Source organism: Centropristis striata, chromosome 15 (assembly GCF_030273125.1).
Source record: "Centropristis striata isolate RG_2023a ecotype Rhode Island chromosome 15, C.striata_1.0, whole genome shotgun sequence".
Taxonomy (NCBI): Eukaryota; Metazoa; Chordata; class Actinopteri; order Perciformes; family Serranidae; genus Centropristis; species Centropristis striata.
The window spans coordinates 13,379,170-13,400,776 of NC_081531.1; the positions used below are offsets into that span (position 1 = coordinate 13,379,170).

General features: G+C 35.7%; 1 protein-coding gene across 1 annotated transcript; it reads right to left on the reverse strand.

The window, feature by feature from the left end:
- Positions 1-8,737: 8,737 nt before the first annotated feature.
- Positions 8,738-20,560, reverse strand: LOC131986585 (four and a half LIM domains protein 1-like). The gene is made up of 6 exons (XM_059351617.1): positions 20,288-20,560; positions 11,186-11,371; positions 10,894-11,068; positions 10,596-10,765; positions 10,326-10,512; positions 8,738-9,631 (listed from the first exon to the last, which is right to left on the reverse strand). Exons 2-6 carry the CDS (start codon positions 11,339-11,341, stop codon positions 9,480-9,482), a joined length of 840 nt encoding a protein of 279 aa, XP_059207600.1. The 5' UTR covers positions 11,342-11,371; positions 20,288-20,560; the 3' UTR covers positions 8,738-9,479.
- Positions 20,561-21,607: the final 1,047 nt, after the last annotated feature.

Here is a 21,607-nt window from a genome sequence, read left to right on the forward strand (position 1 = left end):
TAAACTCCAGTCTTCTCTTACCTGTTTACTTTGAACACAGACACTCTGTTTAAGTAAATGCTGGCCGGCAGAACCTCTCTGAGCTGCAGGAACAACAAACAGCAGAGAGCAGTTACAACAGTCCTGACTTTCTACAGATACAGCACAGCAAATAGTGTAATATATAGAACATTTTCTAGTAATTTTTTAAGTAAATTGACAATATCTGTGTTTGTTTTACCCAGGTATGTGCAATGTCTCTGGCCGTGTAGAGCTCAGTGTGGTTCTTCCCATCAGAACGGATGATTAAAAACATCAGTCTCAGTTCGTATACGGACCATTCTGTTAATCAGCAAAAGAGATTATATATATTATATATATATATATATATATATATATATATATGGCCCATTTCAGAATTGCGGGTACATTTGAAGTTTAGACAAAATAAGAATTTTATTTTATTTTTTTCCATAAAACCTTTTTCATTCCCATAGAGAATACTTTAAATTTAACACTTCCAGCATTTGCCAAGCTTAAGCATGTAAGATTTAAAATATTTAATCTGAAAATCATCGTAGTAACAGCAAAATCAGTCAACTCTGTTGCAGACAAATTAGGGTAAATATGTATAGTACTCAAATGTAATACAGTTTAAAACCATGTCTTTCCTAAGAGAACCTTTGTCTTTACATCCACTAATTCAACTTTAAATTTTCTAAGATAAAGATTCTTTTTTCAGGAGTAAAAACATTGACACATTTAATTGGAAAGTTGCCAAAACAGTTTGGATTTTCTCTAAATATTGCTCCAAAAATGAATGAAATGCTTTGAAATTTCATGTATAGTGAGAATGTTAGTTATGACACAGCTTCTGGTTAATTTGTCAACAATAAAACATATTTAATTAGAATTTTTTTAAATAAAACTGTGAGAAACAGAGTTGACGCCTATGTGAACAGAGTTGACATGAATAACAGAGTTGACAAACTGTGTAAAAGGCCAAAAACAGTAACTCTGTTATCATTGAAATTTTGAAACATGTAACAGAGTTGACGAAAACAGAGTTGACATTTTCCACCAGTTTGTGCTTTAACTCCACGTGCTAGCTTAAAACCAGATACCACATGTCATGAATAAAACCATACTTTTATGAATTTTCATCATGTAATTGTTTTTGTTTTTTTAATGACAGATTCACTAGAATATCATAGTAACAGAATTGACATATAATTAATCTACTGTTGGTGTATTCTCAACATTCTGTACAAGTTAATGAGAGAGAAAGTTTAACATTCCATAATTCCCTCCAAATCTTTTCTGCAAGAGGAAGTGACATCACTGGGTGCATGTCACATGTTTTTTATTTGAATGCTGTAGGGTTTTTTATATGGTTTTATAACAGAGATAACAGAGTTGACGTGATCATAGGGACAGATAAAAAATATATATTTTTAATGTTGAAATCCCATGTATTACAGAAAATAAATACTCTGCAACTGTAAGTACAAGTATTTATAGAATTAGCACAAAAAAACTGCTAATTTTAATGAATTATTTTATGTTAATTCAACATGAACATGTGAATCAAAAGCTGAAGACAGCCAATAATTGGTGGGTGGGAATCATTTAATTAATATTTTACATATAAATTGTGCCTAAAATACACACCAAACATTATTATTGGTGAACATTCAATATAATTAGCAATATTATTTAAAACAGATCCAGTAAATACTTTTTTAGGGGGAAATAATCAAAGGTTTTTCTGGGAGACGCGAAATGTACCCGCAATTCTGAAATGACCCATATATATACATAAAAAGTTTGAACGGGGGCTGGAGGTGGATAAGAGCAGGTAGTTAAGAGATTTAGTTGAAAGATGAAGTGATGTATCTTGCAAGTTTTTTTTAGAGTTCGTCTTTGTTACATAGATGGTGGCTGTTTTTTTTAATATAATTATTATTTTTATCCTTTTATTGTTATGTTGTTTGTTATGTGGAATGTAAGAGCACTTTGTTGTTAGATTTTCTTTGTAATGGTTTAAAAAAATCAATAAAAAATATACAGTCATGGAAAAAATTATTACCAACCTTGTTTTCTCTAATTACTTGTTCATTTTAATGCCTGGTACAACTAAAGGTGGTACATTTGTTTGGACAAATATAATGACAACAACAAAAATAGCTCATAAGAGTTTAATTTAAGAGCTGATATCTAGCCATTTTCCATGGTTTTCTCGATAATAACCAAAATCATTATTATGTTTTTAATTATTATTTTTTAGCCCTTTATTGTTATGTTATTTGTACAATAAAAATATATGCATAAAAAAAGGGTCTGGAAGCACATCTACATCTTTCTGCCTCTTTGGGAAAGTATGGAGCTGGACTCATGCCCCACCCACCACTGCTGCTGGAATATAAAGTTGACCAGTGAAAGAGCAGCAGCCTGGTTTATTTTCTCTGTTAGAAGAAACCTCAGAGAGATTCAGCCTCCAGACCCAGATGAAGAGTCTGTTGTGCACCATAAATGCTGCTAAAAATAATGGCTGACACTGTACAATAATAACTGCTGTAAATCAACAAGACTAAAGACTTTTCTGTTTGCCACTGCCTTTACTGCACTGTAACTGTTATTCCTTTGATATTTGATATTTAAAAAAAATATTTAATCAGCTCGCATTCAATTTTAAAATTTTATATTTGAATGTACTTTTATATTCTTTCCTAATTATTTCATCTGCTCGTTTTCAGTCTTATATCTCAATGTCATTTCATATATGATTTTTAAATGCTTTTAATGTTTTGTGTGAAGCACTTTGAATGAAAAGTACTATACAAATAAAATTGCCTTGCTGCGTTACAGTGTGTTTTTACTCTCAGTTCTGACTCTTTAAGTATGCTTATTTTCTACAGGAAATCCTAAATGCATGTTAATGTCTTAAATCAGTACGTGTTTGTTTGTTTGTTTGTTTGTTTGTTTGTTTGTTTGTTTCACCCTAAAATGTCTTTATGACAAACAAGTTTTAGATCAGTTTAGCTTCTTGTTTGTCACTGAACTGAAACTAATTGTTACAACCCCAAAACTGGAACTCTGTTGGAAAAGCAGAACTTGAGGGTGTAATAAATAAACAAATGCTGAAACAATTGTGTTCAGAACCCATTATTCAGTTTATTGATGGTATCAACTGCAAACATTTAAATCTGTGAAGGGCATTTCCTGTTATGAAGATCTGTATTCAAATGTTATACATTAAGTAATGCCATTCTTACATGTTTTGATTTAAATCTTGAGTCAGATTTTATGTCTTACCTTCACTTAGTTTGGTATATAAATCTCTTGAAGAACTTCATTAATACTCTTAGATCATGAAAATAAAGACTTGTATAGCCTAAGCAAGACAGGTAATTCGCTTCGAAATCAGAATTTTAAAAAAAGAAAAAAAGTTATATTGTTAAAGTTAATTAATTCATCTTAACATTTTTCCCGAAAGCAGTTTTGACCCAACGAGTACTAACATTAGTTTCAGGGTGAGGTTCCAGCCTCGCAGAGAGAGAATAACAACCTATGACAGCTGTATGATTAATGCATCTGATCTTAATGTTATTGATCACAGAATGGCTTCTATATTTACTTAACAGACAAAGAGACAGGGGGTCAATATTTAATCTGAGGGCTGAGGACACAGTAAACCAGAGGCAGACACTGTGGTCGGACAAAGCTGTAAAACGCCTGACAGAACATTTACTGCATACAAGTGAATCACTGACTGGTGTATAAACACTGTGGGAGGCAGCAAAGGGAGAAAATAGTCACTCTACTGAGTTACAGGTGCATCTCAATGTGTTAGAATATGATGAAAAAGTCCATTTCCAGTAGTTCAAGTCAAATAGCCCCAACCAAGTATTGAGTCATATAGATGGACATACTTTTCAGAGGCCAACATTTCCATATTAAACATACTTTTTAAAAAATTGATATCTTGTAATATTAAAAATGTTTTGGGACACTGAATTTTAGGTCTTCAGTAAATATAAGCCATAATCATTATATTTAGAAGAAAAAAAAAATTAAGATATGAAATGTTTCATTCTGTGTATGATGGATCTATATAATGTGTTATTTCCACTTTTTAAATCTAATTACTGACATAAATAAACTTTCTATGATATTCTCATGTATTGAGATGCACCTGTAAATGTAGGGGTGATAAAAAAGAGAAGACTTATCCCAGTTAATGTAAAGGAGGCTCACCACACTGCAGGCTGGTATCAGGTAGTGGAGCACAGATCTGAGTGTCCCAGTTGTCCCTCTCCCACTTCACCAGGTCCCCCTCTGTACAACGCAGTGATGTCACTTCCTCTTTGCTGCGTTCTCGCCCCCAGAGCCGAAACAGAGATATTTTACCCACCATATTGGGAAATGGAATAATGTGGACATTCCCGCGCACCAGGCGGTGCGCTGCACCAAGGGTTAATGTTCCATTGGTGGCCAGTTTGCAGCACGAGGGGGAAATAATGGGATTTGTATCTACATCATGAGCAAGAAGAGAAGAAATCAGGATAATAAGGCACAAAGAAGATTCAAATACACTAGAAATTATCAATTTAAAGTAAAAAAAAATCCAAAACCTTAAATTGTCAGTTGCCTTAGAGCCAAAAGAGGATAACGCAGGGACAAATGACTCTCCAGTCATCAATTTCAGGTGCATCTCAATAAATTCCAATATCATAGAAAAGTTAATTTATATCAGTAATTCAATTCAAAAAGTGGAAATAACATATTATATAGATCCATTAGGCACAGAATAAAACATTTTATGTCTTGATTTATTTGATTTCTTCTAATTATAATGATTATGGCTTACATTTAATGAAGACCTAGAATTCAGTGTCTCAAAAAATGTGAATATTACAAAAGACCAATTTTAAAAAGTATGTTTAATATGGAAATGTTGGCCTCTGATAAGTATGTCCATCTATATGACTCAATACTTGGTTGAGGCTATTTGACTTGAACTACTGGAAATTGACTTTTCCATGATAATCTAATTTATTGAGATGCACCTGTATAAGTAACTACCTCTGACATGGCAACAAGTTTAGAATTATGTGGACAAATATGGAGTTTCACCAGAATATAAAAATAGAGTTGAGAAACAATATAACAATAACAAGCCACTGTGGGACTTATTTTTATTTCATTTTTTTTAAATGTTATTTACATTTTATTTTGTATTTATTTATTTATTTTTATTTACAAGAACATTGAAAAAAGAACCAGTACAAACTGGTATTCATATTAAAAATAAATAAAATTAAGTGAAATTAATACAAAGATAAAATAAATACATACATACATACATACATACATACATACATACATACATACATACATACATACATACATACAGGTGCATCTCAATCATAGACTGTATGGATCTCAATAAAATAGAAGTCCATTTCAAGTAGTTCAAGTCAAATAGCCCCAACCAAGTATTGAGTCATATAGATGGACATACTTTTCAGAGGCCTACATATCCATATTAAACGTACTTTAAATTTATTTTTTTTTAATATTGCTTTTTTTTTTGAGACACTGAATTTTGGGTCTTCATTAAATGTAAGCCATAATCATTATAATAATAAGAAATTAAATCATTTAAAAGGTGAAATGTTTAATTCTGTGTGTATTGGCTCTATATAATGTGTTATTTCCACTTTTTGAATTGAATTACTGACATAAATAACATTTCTATGATATTATAATTGATTGAGATGCACCGGTATACATAGGCACATAAACACCATTTTTCAATCTTTTTTATTTTTACATAGCCACCTTTTGGGAAACTTGTAACCAAGCTGCCTATCACTTCACCCACCTGCTTTGAAGTTTACCAGATTGCCATCGAGGTGCAGGGCTGGTCTGTGTTTAGTGTGCGTCCAGGTCAGGCACAGCGAGTACCACTGTGAGGGACGGAGCTCTATCTTATCTGTAGCCCACTCCTTTCCAAACAGCCAGACCACTAAACCACCCCACTTCCCCCCCAAGCCCAGCTCAGTATACTGATTGACCGGATGACTGTACATGAAGGCGGTCCATGGTGAGGAGGCCCGACTCTAGATAGGGTGGATGAAATATTATTCATAATGTCTTAAAACTGAAAGTTAGAACTATTTAAGTGGGACTTGGGGATTTATCATCTAATACCTGAAGCTGGAGGCTGAAGCAGACAGTGAGCTCCTGCAGGGCGGGGATGGAGACTTCAGGCTTTAGCCTCCAGTGGCTGCACCCAAAGGTGAAGTTGGCCACCTCCCCCCACAGACTGAGCCGAGGGGCTGACACAAACACACAACATAGAGTCAATCATTAACACACAGCACATAGAGAAGATCTGTAGAGCAGCTGTTCAGCACTGACAACAGACAGTGAGTGGTGCAGCATCTCTGACTCAAATGTCAGAGTTGCATTGTGGGTAATGTAGCAAAATATGTTGTATAAAAAAAGACGATTTATCTGCTTTTGCTGCACTGATTTATGATTTATTTATTTCTAAACTGTCCATCACAAGTCTGAAAATACTGTAGAAAGGCTAAAGAGCTCTGTTTAGATACAGTCATGGAAAAAAAAATTAGATCATTGTTTTCTTCCGTTTCTTGTTCATTTCTTGACATTTAACATCTTTAACATCTTCTTGTTAGTGATTTTGGTTTTTATCAAGAAAACCATGGAAAATGTCTAGATATCAGCTCTTAAATGAAACTCTTATGAGCTATCTTTGTTGTTATCATTATATTTGTACAAACAAACATACCTTTAGTTGTACCAGGCATTAAAATGAACAAGAAATTGAAGAAAAAAAGGGTAGTCAAATATTTTTTGTCAGTAAAATCAGCATGAAGGGAAATCTCAATTCATACATCTTTAATTTAAATATTTAGCTAACTTATTCAGTTAATTTAACAACCAGTTACTTTTATGGTTACTTTTATGATAAATGACTAATTTATCCCCAAAAATGTGTTTAAAAAAACCCTGTAAAAACAAAAAAAACATCATCCAAATGCTTATTTTGTCTGATTATATAAACTGTATACAGCATATAAATATATTTATTAAAATCAAAAAGCAGTAAACAATAAAAGTTTATTATTTGCTTGAACTTCCCCTTCCCCTATTATCTATAACTTAGAGAAACCATATATATAAGTGCACAGCTGTATAGTGATTAACTGCTGCACACTGTGTTTGCTTTAGATATTCTTGACTTATTTACAACCAACACAGTGACTGACTGTTTCATCAGAGCTGTGGGTTCAGCCACACAGAACAGCTTAATTTATCTCTGAAAATCTGTCAGTAAAAGTATACAAAGTATTTTTGACTTAGTGTTCCAACAAACTGTCAAACTATATCTGTTCAAAACATTTTCCTACCTTGCTTCATAGTGGTCGGGCTGCATAGCACAAACAGAGTAACGAATACATTCAGGAATTTTCGAAGAAAAATCATCACAAATCTGAAACAAAGAAGTTTATTTCCTTTTTATTTATTTTATTAGTATGAATAACTTTTTGCGCATTGACTAAATAAAGCAAGTTCTACTCTATGGTTCTACAATAAACATTGTAGAAAAAAAGAAAAGAAACATTTAACACAATATAGAAGGTCGCCCATAAAGTTGGAATAAAATATTTTATACTATATTATATATATTATATTTATACATATAATTTAACTCTTTTCATGAAATTATTAATAATAATAATAATAATAATAATACATTTTATTTGGAGGCGCCTTTCTTGGCACTCAAGGACACCGTACAAAAAAAAAACAAAAAAAACAAATTATTGTGACCATGTGATGTATTCTTGACAGATAAAGCGTATATCTTCTCAAAACTTTATAAATCAATCTCTAAACATATCACATTGAAGATGAAACCATAATTAACAGAGGATTGTGTCTGAAAACAAAACTATGAACGGCCATGTATATTCTCATGAATGATTAAATTTTTTGTTTACAAATGAGGATTTTGAGTTTTAATCACCTAAACACACATATAAACCTTGAAGAAGAAAAAAAGAATTGAAGAAACACTTACCTGCATTAAAGAAATATTTCAGAGCTCTAAAGATGAATCAACAATCTCTGACACGAAGCAGAAGATGAACCACAAACCTTTCTCTGCTCACCAGGACGGTGTGACCGAGCGTGGAGTGGAGAGCAGCGTATCCTGCCTGTGATTGGTCCACCAGTGTGACACCTGTGCAGGTGAGAGAGAGAGAAAAGGGTTATGTGCAGGTTGAATATCATCTTACCAGTCAGGCAATTATCATTTTTAAAAGGTAATTAACTCCCACAAATACATCATTAGATTTAACAAACATGCACTACGTTCTGTAAACACATGAAGCTAAACCACTTTAAAAGCTCTCATAAAAAGGTTGTACCTACCAAATAACATTAGAGAATGTAAAAGTAAAGTAAAATCCTTCTGTTAACAGGTTTTAAAAAACAAAGCTTGTTGCTACACTTCCAGTTCTGCAGGGAAATGTATTTTAAATGGAGTTCCCAATTTTACAGCTTCATATATAAAGGTCTTGTCTCTTTTATGGCTCTCTTTATCTACATGGAACATAGTAACACTGACAAATAATGTGCAAAGTGATTTACAGTTTGTTATATGTCAACATGGACCCTTAACATCAATAAAATGATCAATAAAGACAAATGTACTGCTCAGTTTTGTTGATTCAGTTTATTCCATCATAGCAACACATCAGGCCATACAGTTTGAATATATAGTCCAATTTCATGTTAAAATTTCCTCCTTGCTTAAAGGGAAAATAGTTAAGAAAAGTGCATCAAAGTTTATTGAACCAACACATACATTAAGCATAGCAAATAATGAATTAGCAATTAAAAATATAGATATAATTTGATTATTAAAAAACATGTTTTTTGGTCATTGGAAAATATAACCTTTTTAAAAAAACACCAAATAAAAAAACAAGTTGACAATCAAGCCATTAACGTAAGCAGCTATTTTTATGCAAAAAAAAAAAATACAATTACAATTTTAAAAACACATGGTACCCTCTAGCTTTATGCTAACATGTTAGCATACTGTGATGAATGAAAGCATGGATCTCATTAAAGGAATCGGTTGTGTAGGGAAATGTGAACGTTTCATAGAGTATCAATGATCTACTGTTAGCAATAAACTAGTTCTTTTTGTAGGACTTTAAGAACAAAGACAGTCCCTACCATCACTCAGCACTGTGTACGTTTTAGCGTTAGCATGCAGCATCAAAGCAAACAATCAACAGTGGACACAAATATTCAAACACTTTGTGGATAATCTCCATGAAACTCACTTTAGTGATAAGCCAAATATTTAAATGGGGACCTTTCATATAAAAAACAAACAAACAAACAATAATGACTTTATGAAGCACTGTTAGACATGACGGAGCTCTCCAGCTCTACTTGTTGCCACAGTCTGCGCAGAGGATGTCTTTCCCCTTGGTTACGAAACGCTTGTTGGACAGACTGAGGGAGCATTTTTTACAGTTGAAGCAGTATTCGTGCCAGGAGCCGCCCTCATAGTTTACCACGTTCACTCCTTTACCAAAACCTGAGAGGAGAAGAGAGGAGAGGACAGTGGACATTATACACAATGCAAGTTTTTTTGCTCTTTTTACATTTTACTCACTGTGGCCTTGTATTTCACTGCAATATATAAGTTCTGCACCTCTATAGAATCAGCATTATATTGACATAAATCATAAAAAAGCGCATGTTCAATTTCTCTGATAAATTCTTTTTTTTAAACTGGAATAAAATGGCACTTTGTGTTGTGCCCACAAGGGTCATGAATTGTACAATAAAAGGTGTATCTTTGGCAATATTTTAAAGAAAACTTAAGTGCTGCGAGTTCTGAAAAAAATATGTAATTTTGATTATTTTGACTCATATTGCAATTGCAACATTAACTAATTTTAATGAAAACTAATTCAGAATGACATCTGACATTAAAAAAAATATGAATTTTCTGGAAAACTTAAGCCACATGTGACCACATCAAATATTTCCCAGAATTGTAGTCTTCCATCTGTTGAGGGACTACAATTTAGTCTTCAAACCTTCTATCAATAAATGAAGATGCTTCACACTGGAATTTGTAAAGGGTTTTCTTTTTTAATATTTGAATGCAATGTTTAAAATAAAAAATATATGTGTGAAGACTTAAGCCACTTCATATTGCCCCGTCACTGATTATCATCTGAATTTTATTTGGACATATTCTTCAGTTTAAATTGTTAAGTAACCTGTGATGGGGTTCTGGCAGCCGCTGCATTTCTTTGCCACGGAGCTCTTGTAGCAGTCGACACAGAACACCTGGTCCTGGTGGTTGGTGAAGCTGGTCCCTGCCAGAGGCTTCGCACAGGAGCTGCACACAAAACAATGGCTGTGCCAGGGTTGGTCCTGGTAGTTCACCCCTCCAGAGGTTATCGCCTGGACACAGAGGGAAGTGGAAATAAGTGTGTGGATAATCAATCATGTTGTTGTGTTGTTGATGATGAAAGTTTAACAATTACCTTTTTGCAGCAGACGCAATGTTTGGCGAACTTCTTGTCATAGCAGGGGCTGCAGTAAACATCAGTTCCTTTGGAGAGGAAACTCAGCGATCCTATTGGTCGTTTACAGTTGAAACAGGTGAAACATTCATCGTGCCACGAGTTCCCTTTGTACTCCACACTCTCTGTTCCTGCACAAGATCAGAGAAGAGGTTGATAGTATTGTAGATAAACTGAGTAAAACCTGCAGTTAAATCTCACATATTTCACATTAAAAATCTTGTAATAAATGGGCCAGTCTCTTAAAGCTCAGTCTTACCAGCCAGTATGGCTTTATAGCAGCCGTGGCAGCGTGGAGCGTCCTCCCTGGAGCAACATTTCCCACACATGATGCGGTCGTCCTTGGTGCTGAAGGGCTCCTTGGCCAGAGGCTTGTAACACTTAGCACAGCGGAAACACTCCTCATGCCAGTACCGGCCCTTATGGCTGAGCTCCTGGTGGAGGGAGGAAGTTTGATGAGATGCCACACCGGACAGACCATTCAGAGAAAATCAACTCCAAACTGACACACACACACACACACACACACACACACACACACACACACACACCTTTGACTCCACAGGGATGGGTCGATGGCACTCTGCGCAGGTGTTAGCGCAGAACTTGGTGTGGCAGCGGACACACACTGGTCTGCCTTCGTTGCGGACGAACCTCTTCCCCCCGAGGTCCTCCCGGCAGTAGAAACAGTGCGAGCTTTCTGCCATCGTCTCTCGGAGGGAGACTCACTGCTGCAACTAATAAAGCAGAAAGAGAGAAAAGCAAAACCTGCTCATTATTAGGTCATCATATAATTGTGATTATTTTCATTTTGTGGAGCAAACAATTGTTTGCTCCACAAATTGCAAAAAGAAGTCCAACCAAATTCAAAAGTTAAACAACCTTTTCACAACATAGTATTCTAATAGAAGAAGACTTAAAATGACCACATAGGGGCGCTGTTGATCCACTTAGTGGGACTGAAAAGACTGATGTTTAATGCTGCATTTAGCTGCTGAGATGCCTTTTATTCTCCACTCTGACTCAAGAGCATTGCCTCTGAAATACCTGAAGTACTTATAGAGGTACTTCAGGTATTTCCCTCCTCTCTCATTCATCTTATCTCTGTATAAAAATTTAAAAAAAAACCTCATGAAAGTGATAAATTAGGACAATAAAGGTGGAGTACTGTTGTGAGAGGCACACAAATGACCAATAACACAAGTTTAAGTTCTGTAAGCTGGTGATGGAATTTTAAATTATTACATGTTTTCAGATTCTAGTATTTAACATAATGTCAAAGATACTAATTGACTGTTTACTTGATTTTTGGGCTTAGGTTACCAAACCATAAGTCTGCAAATAAAGTAACAAATCCTAAATGTCTAATTATGAGTGGGATATTTATATATATTTATTTGAGATATTAACAGTTAAAATAAATATAATTCATTAATATATATGTGTATATATATATATATATATATATATATATATATATATATATATAAATGTGTCCCTAAAACATCTACTGTTTTCGGTGAAAATTATTCAAAACTAAAAATCAATGAGACTTCATTATAACATGAAGCAACTGTTATTTTTCATAGCCTCTGGCCACATGCATATTACTCATTCTGAAGATAAATCTGATAACTGTAGATCAATAAAATAAATAAAATTTAAAAAATCATAATTTACAAAATGCCTGGAGCAGATTTCAAAAGGTAGAGATTTCATGTACTTGTAGTTTACTTCCGTATTTTCATTTTATTCTACTTTATAATCAACTTTTCTACATTTCAGAGGGAATTATTAAGAAGAGAGAGAAGAAGAAGAAGATTACTTTATTAATCCCACAATGGGGAAATTCAACCTCTGCATTTAACCCATCCTTTTTTTTTTAATTATTATTATCCTTATTACTTTATTTTATTTTACAGTTATACAGATTAAACTACCCAATAGTGTGCAAAATTGCCAAAATTAGCTCCAAATCAACAAACTACAACGAAAAAATGTTGCTTATATATCAATATATCAGAAATAATGTTTTAGTAATATAATATACTATAATATCACACTCACATCTGCCTTTTTTCTGCACAATAAGCAATTTTATTTTCGATGCTTTGAGTAAATTTTGATTGTAGATTTTGAATGCTGGAGTTGAACTTGTAATATTTTTACATTAGTTTCACTGAAGGATCTGAATACTTATTATTGCTGTCCACCTTCATGTTAATTGAGTTCCAAAATTGGATTATATTATCCACTTCTGCTCGTCTTCAGCATCCTCATGTAGCGGATTTCTCACACAACACTGTCCAGAAATCACTCTACCCAAAATACAACACTCATGAACTTCCTAAACATAGACCCAAAATCACCACGTTGATCACCAAGCGAGCCGTGATTACAAAGCTACACAAACGCGCAAAAATGTGGAGGAAGAGATTCAGCTAAAGTCTGTTCGCTCAGTTATTTCCCACATCAAGTTCATGCTGGCTGACCGCAAGGAATTCTCCCAAAGTGCTGCGAGAGAGAGAGAGAGAGAGAGAGAGAGAGAGAGAGTGTGTGTGTGTGTGTGTGTGTGTGTGTGTGTGTGTGTGTGTGTGTGTGTGTGTCCGCACAGTGAGGTGAACACATGAAGGAATGCCTGGTATGACTAATGTGGTGAGATCTGGAACATTGACAAGTGTTTGACAGAACTTACATGCGCACACACACACACACACACACACACACACACACACACACACTGCACTTCTTTCACGGACCACTCCCTAGGAAACCATGAAAACCACAAACTATAGCGTTCACCTCCTGGTTGGAGTGGCATGTCAGCACAGATTCATGAGGAAGTTCTGGTTTTGGCACAGGAGCAATGTGGCCACGAGTTTAGGCTGCGTTCACAAACTCTCAGATCCTCCCTTTTCTTGTGACTTTGTTTAAACTCTAACCAGAAATCACAGATGGGCGACAATTCACGTTTATAGGCGAGGGCCGACTGATGAGTGGTTGTTAATAGTGACACAATAAGGGCAAATATGGTGACATCATTTCAACCACTCAGAGGTGAATGGAGGCAGTAGGTCTGGCAACATGATCTTTATGTTAAGGACATGTAGTTTGAAAATCCTACAATTCAACTCTTTTTTTAAATCCAGAAATCGTTATGTAAAGGTTTTAAAATAGGTTTGTTTTTTTTAGGCACAGATGTTGGAGGATGGTGGGACACTGAAATTACAGTCATGGCCTTCACATTTGTCCCAGTAGTCTTTCCTTTTTTAGGACTCTGAGCAGATATTATACAACAAGTGTCTGTTGTGCCAATATCAAATGTCTTAAAGGTCCTTTTTAAAATTCTGTAGTTTTATTCAAGAAGGAATACTGGAAATTGATTTTAAAATAAACCCATAAAAACTGTAAAAAAGAAAAAAGAAAAAAGAGAAAAAGAGAAAAAGAAACATCAGTTTTAACAAGCCAAATCCATGCTGTGGGTTGTGTGTGTACTTTATGGCAAAAGGCTGATGTCAGCATGCTAACATGCCCTCAAAGGACAGTGCAAACATGCTGGTACAGAGGAGGAATCATGTTTACACTGTTCACCATCTTTGGCATGTTATACCAAAAACACACCAAGTGTAACGTATTAGCTATTAGCTATTAGCTATTAGTATTAACTAACTTTTAGTTTGATTTCCACAGCCATTGCATGGGGATAATGATCAGAAATGACAAAGTACAAAATGTCACGGAAATCCATCTCATATAATTGAATTATATTTTCATCTGACCAACTGACTAACAAGTATTGTCATTCTTGACTGTATTCAGTCTTCAATACAGCGTTTAGGGCATTACGTGACACTTAAACTCTCCCACCAAATCAAATGACTAAATTCAAAAATATGCAGTAAAAAACAGTAGGATTAAAACAGTCCACTGTTGTTATCCAGAGTCAGACTGCTGTTTGGCAGATATGTGGCTAAGGTTAAAGGTGTTGCTGTTAATAAAGCTGGTTAAATAACTTCTTCTGTGGCCTCCTGTACAGACAATAAAGCTACAAACTGACATCATGTGGAGTGAACATTCATCTTCCTTTCAGTAACCTGCTAATTCGTTACATATTAATGGAAAAACCAGCAGCTGGTTTATTTGTTAACTGGGATAGACTACTCATCTATCACCACCGGAAGACAGGAAGTCCAGCCAGCCAAAGGCGAGGTCTGGTATTTACCTGTTATCTCCCGTTCACTCCCTGCTTAAACTAATAAGAATTTATTTTTTAATTTCTGTCCCTTTCTGCCCTGGAAAAGTGTGCTGGTAGCTCACAGCTACATGAAGTTCTGTGTAGCTCGAAGGCTGCAGAGCAGGCAATAACAACACTTGGCTACCAGCATCGCGGAAATGTTATCTGATTGGAGGCGAACAATGGCTGACAGGAAGCGAGCCAGTATCCACACAGGTTCTGAGAAAAATAAATCAGGCTCCACTGACGTCAGACGTTCCGAGGACGGTGTTGCTGCATGTCTCTACTTTTCTTCTCTGCAATAAATATTCTCGCTGTGTCATGGCACGAAAGCACGTACACATCATTTTTCTTGTTTCCAAGCTGTCAATACAAGCTCACTGTTTGGTTGCCATGGAAACAGTTGAATCAATATGAAATTAAGCCGTGTCACGCAGTCGGTCTGCCAAGGATAACTGTGTGTGTGTGTCAATCACATGTTCGTATGGTGACATCATGGGGACTCACTTCCCTTTCTCACACAAAAACCCAAAGAAAAACCATTACAATATATAATTAGGACTTGATTTTTGGGTCACGTAAGGGTGGAGGCAGGGCATTTAGTGGTCATGGTTAAAGGCTGGTGCTCTTCTATATTTTTCTCATGTCAACAATTCAACTCCAACAGGAGTAAAATTATGTATTTTTTTTGGAGATTTAGCTTTGAATTCTTCAAGTCTCCTTTTCGCTCTCTGTCCTTTCCCACCCCTGTTGAAGTTTCAGCCACCTTACTGTAACAATTAGAGCCGCAGTCTGAGGTCCGTGTTGTACAAATAAAACGCAGAGAGGTGACATCATGCCATGTGGACGAGAGGAAAATCACGCACACATTTTAAAAACACATGGGGGATGAGAAAGTAAGAAAGCAAAACGTTCCCAGACAAACTGAAGTAAATTTGGTGTGTATTTTTTAAGAGCGTCTGCTTGTACCCGCCATCTGTGTATGTCCGTGTGTGTGTGTGTGTGTGTGTGTGTGTGTGTGTTGGCATGAGCTTATCGCTGAAGAATGTAGAGGAAAACTGAGAAACAGGAAGTCTCCATCAGAACGACATAGTTGGCACAGTGGTGCCACACACACACACACACACAGTTCTAGATAATGTACTGTGTTTACATTAACGTCTCATTAACGCCTACAGATTCATGTACAATAAGCTTTGTCTGAACTTTTGTGACATTCAGTGTGTGCTGCAGGTGTGACCTCTACTTCCATGCAGACTTGGCCTTTAGAAACAGTCTGGCTCTTTAATCATTGACTTGGTGTGGCAGCTGATAGAAAATATCTTGTAGCTTACATTCATGTGGTGTCGGAAAAATTTGTTCCCAACTTGGAAAAGATGGCAAAAGTTTTATTACCCGACTTGCTGAGTTAATATCATATTGTGCAGAAACGTGTTGTTGGGTCAATGTTAAGAAACTTTTTTTATCAATTTACTTTATCAATTTTTGTTCACATTTAATTTGTGATATTGTATTCAGTCATAATTGTTAGTTGCCGTCCATGTAGCTAAGTTTGTTTATTTATTACAGACTACACATAACACATCTTCCTTGCGGTGTCCATGCTGTATCCACATTGTGACTTAACGCTCATGAACACACTGAAGTCGGAAGAATGACTCCCAACTCGGAGATGTGAAAGCATCTTATATGGGATTTCCTAATGGTTTAAAAAAAGCTGATTAAGGTTGGTTCTCTGATTGTAGCAAGCATGTCTGAGGTTTTAAAAATGTCTGTTAAACTTGATGATGGCTTGACTCTTTAATATGATGTATTGTTTTTTATTTCACTTGTGTAGAACTCATTGTTTAAATGTCAAGTTGTGATGGTGGGGGGAAAATGACCTTTAAATTGGGTAAATGTGTTAACCTTTTAATGGTCTTTAACTGATTGCGTTTAGACGTCCTGTTGTTTTGAGGGCTTTCTCTTGAAGGGAAAATCAACCTCAAGCATTAGCAGGGTGGGTACTTGTAACGCATTATTGAGCTGCTTGTTTTAGGCTCACGAAGAGCAAGCTAATTTTAATTATCGATTATTATTTTCTCAATTAAGTAATCCCTTTTTTTCAGATTTTTTTTTAATGACAAAATTACATTTTTAAACTGCTCATTATATCCCAGTAACATCCCAAAACATAAAAACATTCCATTTCTGATAATAGAAGGCTAAAAACCCCATCAAATATCAACATTTGAGAGGCAAGGGTCTGTGGATTTCTGCATGAACATTTACAACAAATTGACTAACAGATTTGATGACGATTTCTCTCTTTTCCTTTGACTGATCGGCTTATTGCTGCAACTCTAAATAAATTAAATTATTTTGAGAAATTTACTACATTTTGCACCTTAAAATTGGTTTCAAAGGCCAAAAAAACCCATTTCAAATGTGTTATCAGTGGTGTAGGGGCCTGCTCCACCTGCCAGCAGGTTGAGAAGGTTGTTATCAGCACATTAAATGGCCGCTCGCTGAAAACAAAGTGGTTACACTGAGTTAAAAGCCTGCAGTTTCTTTACTTCTTTAAAAAGTCCTGGGCAGAAGTTATAAAAGAAAGTTTAAAAAGTAAAATAAATGCACGTAAATGCACATACGAGCACCGCAAAGTGACGGAATGATAAAAAATGGATTCATAAAATTGATTTGAGCAGCTTTAAAGATCACTGTATCTCCCAATCATGGCCCAACTGCAGCAACATCACACTGTCAGTAAGCATTCCCACAGCCGATTCCAGTCATACCATCTCAAAGATAAATACACAATATCAGTATCTAAAACTGAGCAGCAAGTTCAGCTAAACATTAACACTCAACATCAGCCTACAAAGGAGGATAATTGTTTTCTTTGGCTCCGGTGAGGCACATTCCAGTCAGAGGAATAAAGCCGATACAACAGATCAGAGTAGTGTAGAGAAATGCAGCATGTTCCACTACAACAGGACAGACATGATGGTTTTACCAGCCGCTGCTGGTTAGCTGAACTTTAACCCACCTCGCTTTGTCTGTTCTGAGTTACACACTCCTTCTGTTTCTGCACTCTCCCTCTCGTCTCTCAACTGAGATGTCTTTCAGAAGAGAGCAGCTGACAAAACTCAAAAGCAGCGGCGATGTATGACCAATTTCCATTTCCATGAATATCTATGACATTTTCTCTGTGTGCGTGTGCGTGTGTGTGTGTGTGTGTGTGTGTGTGAGAGAGAGATTAAAATGCTCCCCACATTGGAACCACATCAGCCCTGTTGGAGAGCTACAGAAAGTCCAATGCAAGTCCAACATTAAAATTTATTGTTAAAATGATCTAATGGGACATTTTAGCCCTCAGTCCTGTATTGCGCGCTTGTTTGCTTCCAAATATCTCCCTTCATAAATCTCCAACAACAAAATCCCTGCAAATCTCAGTTTCTAACCATTCTCCCAGACTCACATCAACGACCAGACCAAACCCTTACTTAAACTGAACCATTTCTGAACCAATGCCAAACATGACTATTTCTGTACAAAAATAGCATGCATTAATTTCCCTTCAGGGGACCAAGCATTAGATCATTTACCATCTATTTGACCGTTAAACCACAAGGCTGAATGAGCTCACAGACGGGTGCCAAATTAAAGGAAAAACCAACATAGTCAAGTTTCTGAGTAAGATGTTGGGCGACCACAAGTCTCCAGAACAACTGCAATATTCGTCATTTTACAAGTGTCTTTCACTCAGGGATGAAACGCCTTTCTCAATAAAGATCCACTCATTGGGTGTTTTGATGATGGTGCTGCCACTTTTCTTGCAAGAATAGAGTTATTTAGCAATGCCTGCTTCCTTTCACAATGTACAATAAAGCAACACAAAACCTTCTTCCTGTTAATTTCGCAACCTCTGATTAATATCAGCACACCTAAACACATCACAGCATGTTTTAATAGCTGCAGGTCTGAGATAACACAATGCCAAGCTTCTCAGTCATCACCTTTTTCCACTTCATGTTGTGCAAGCTGCAGAACTCCATTAAAAAACTCTGCTAAAAATATGATATTGACCATTGGGGACTAATGAAAAGAAAAGCACAGTGTCTGACTACCATTTACAGTCTATCCTGATAAATACACAACAGGCAAAACACAACAGGGAGTTCCCATCACATGCAGTTAGACAAATAGCATAAAGTTTTACAAGCCTGTGATGTATTTTATGGGACTGAGCTCATGGTAATTTCTTTAACATGCAGGCACCGGCTTCAGATCAGACTAAAAACTCCCTACGACTTTCTAGTGTGCATGTGTGTTTATGTGTTGCAGCGAAAGGTCAGTCACACACTTGGTTTACTTACTGTTTGTGCTTGTTTGATAGTGCATGCTGTGAGATTACTGTAGTCCTGAAAATACTTCCATATGACTTTTTTAATATCAAAATGTTGTTGCCTAGTAGTGCAAAAAAGTGAACTCCAGTTGCAACATCTGACTTGGTGTTTCCTTCTGCATTCTGACTGGAAAATGACTTTTTTTATCTGAGGGTCATTTAACGGACAAATGTCCTCTTCTTTAAAAGAAAATCAATATATGAATAATCAGAGTTGTCTACTTATATTTTACGGTTTGCAGTCATACTATCGTCCATGTGTGTTCTGTTGCAGCCTGTGTTTAAGGGAGAAAGAGTTCAGTCACACATGGATTCTGAATTTACTTGAAAACTGCTTGCAGAAAAGTGATAACTGGTAGAGCCAACACTAAAGCCATAAGCATCACTTACAAGGACACAAACACACACACACACACACACACACACACACACACACACACAGGACAATGAAAAATAGAAGTACAGGAATTTTAATTGACCTCTGTGATGCATTTTTTAGCCTCAGCGGTTCCATCACTGAGTGAAAAAAAGGAGACTTCTTAACTGGAAACAGATTTCAGGAGCAGCCCAGGCTTTCACAAGTCAGCATGTAACTGTAGCTCTCTCACACACACTCACACACTTACGGAGACAGAAAAGACAGACAGCCAACGCCCCATACAGACTTTAAGACCTGTTTCCTCTCCGGATACCTTACTGCTGCTAAGTGTATGAAATCATAAGAACTGTGTGAGAGGAAAAGAGGAACATGCTACTGTACATTTGTCAATGGGACATACAGTAAATGTGCTACACCATTAAAATCAATAACTTTACAGTGGTCACATATCTAAGTAATTTAAGTTATGGCTAATAAACGATAAAGACTAATAAAAGATAAAAGTGTCGCTGGCGAGTTTAGTTTATCAGGCGTCTAATAACCTGCATGTGCACACTACAGTAACTGGTTTATCTGAAAACAAGGTTCAAAAGAATGAGGTTTGGTTAGACAGTGTACAGTAAACAAACAGCGGTGCTCTGCAGACAGCTTACCGTGCTCAAGGTGATGACTGCGGCGTGGGTGAGCGCGGCTCTCGGTCCTATGTGGAAGCAGCGGAACTTCTAACGAGACCCTCGTACTTACATTTATAAGTACGTCAAGTCAGACACAAATTACCACGCGCAGACTGGAAACGGGATGCTGTACCTTCAAAATAAAACTGCGACGTTCGAAAGGAAGTTAAACAAAATTTACCTTGAAAATAAAAGTCAAATCGCAAGCTTTTTGAGAAAATGCGTGGTGTTATTTTTTGTGATTAAAATTTTTTATTTTCCATTTTCATTGTACAACAATAACAAAATAAAAAACCCACCCCACCAACAACAAACATACACCATCACCATCAGTGCTAATCCCTTTCTGGTTACAAGCATCTCTCACCATGCTCCTTCATGTGCATCTATTACACACATACAGAACATTAAATAAACTAAGACTCAGACTCAAAAACTGAATCAAGGAAGGTCAATACAACAAATTAAAAAAAATAACTATTGCATTAAAGACATCATTTGTTAACAAATAAAAAAGGTTAAGAATAATAATAGCAAACATAAATACATACAAAAAGATGAAGCACCAGTATATATTTATCCACAATTAACTAAATTAAAAAAACAACAACAACAACTAACGTATCTCCACTATATAACCCCCTTCAGGAGCCTTTTAGAAAGTGTAAATATTTACCCCATTTTGCTTCATATAGAGTCAGTCTACCCAGTTGTTTACATGACAATTTTTCGAATGCTGCGACTTGTGACATCCCAACAGCCCATTCTCGCAGAGAAGGCACACCATCCATCTTCCATCCTCTGACAAGTATTTGGTGTGATTATTTTAAACTAGTTTATATAATAATCAGTGGTGGAATGTAACTAAGTACATTTACTTAAGTACAATTTTGAGGTACTTGTACTTTATTTGAGTATTTCCATTTAATGTAACTTTATACTTGTACTCCATTACATTTAAGGTAAAAATTTTACTTTATACTCCACTACATTTAGCTGATAGTTTTATTTACTTTTGACATGGAAATCATGATCAATTTAAAGTGATTAGATGGTTTTTTTTCTTCATTAAACCTCATAACAGTATATTAAAGAGTTAAAAATAGCCCTATCTTGAAGAAATTAAATGCTGCTTATACAGGTACATCTCAAAAAATTAGAATATTGTGAATAAGTTCAATATCTTTTGTCAATCATTTCAAAAAGTGAAACTCTATTATCAAGAGGAAGGTGAGACACCGGATGAAAGCAACATGGTGCTGTAGGCTGATCTCCTCCATGCCACGTCATATTAATGCA

Bases quoted from the DNA above. Each gene is read 5' to 3' on its own strand.
- LOC131986585 (XM_059351617.1), bottom strand. From the start codon at position 11,341: ATGGCAGAAAGCTCGCACTGTTTCTACTGCCGGGAGGACCTCGGGGGG. The intron at 11,069-11,185 runs GTGTGTGTGTGT...TCCCTCCACCAG, and splicing joins CCATCCCTGTGGAGTCAAAG to GAGCTCAGCCATAAGGGCCG. The intron at 10,766-10,893 runs GTAAGACTGAGC...GATCTTGTGCAG, and splicing joins CTATAAAGCCATACTGGCTG to GAACAGAGAGTGTGGAGTAC.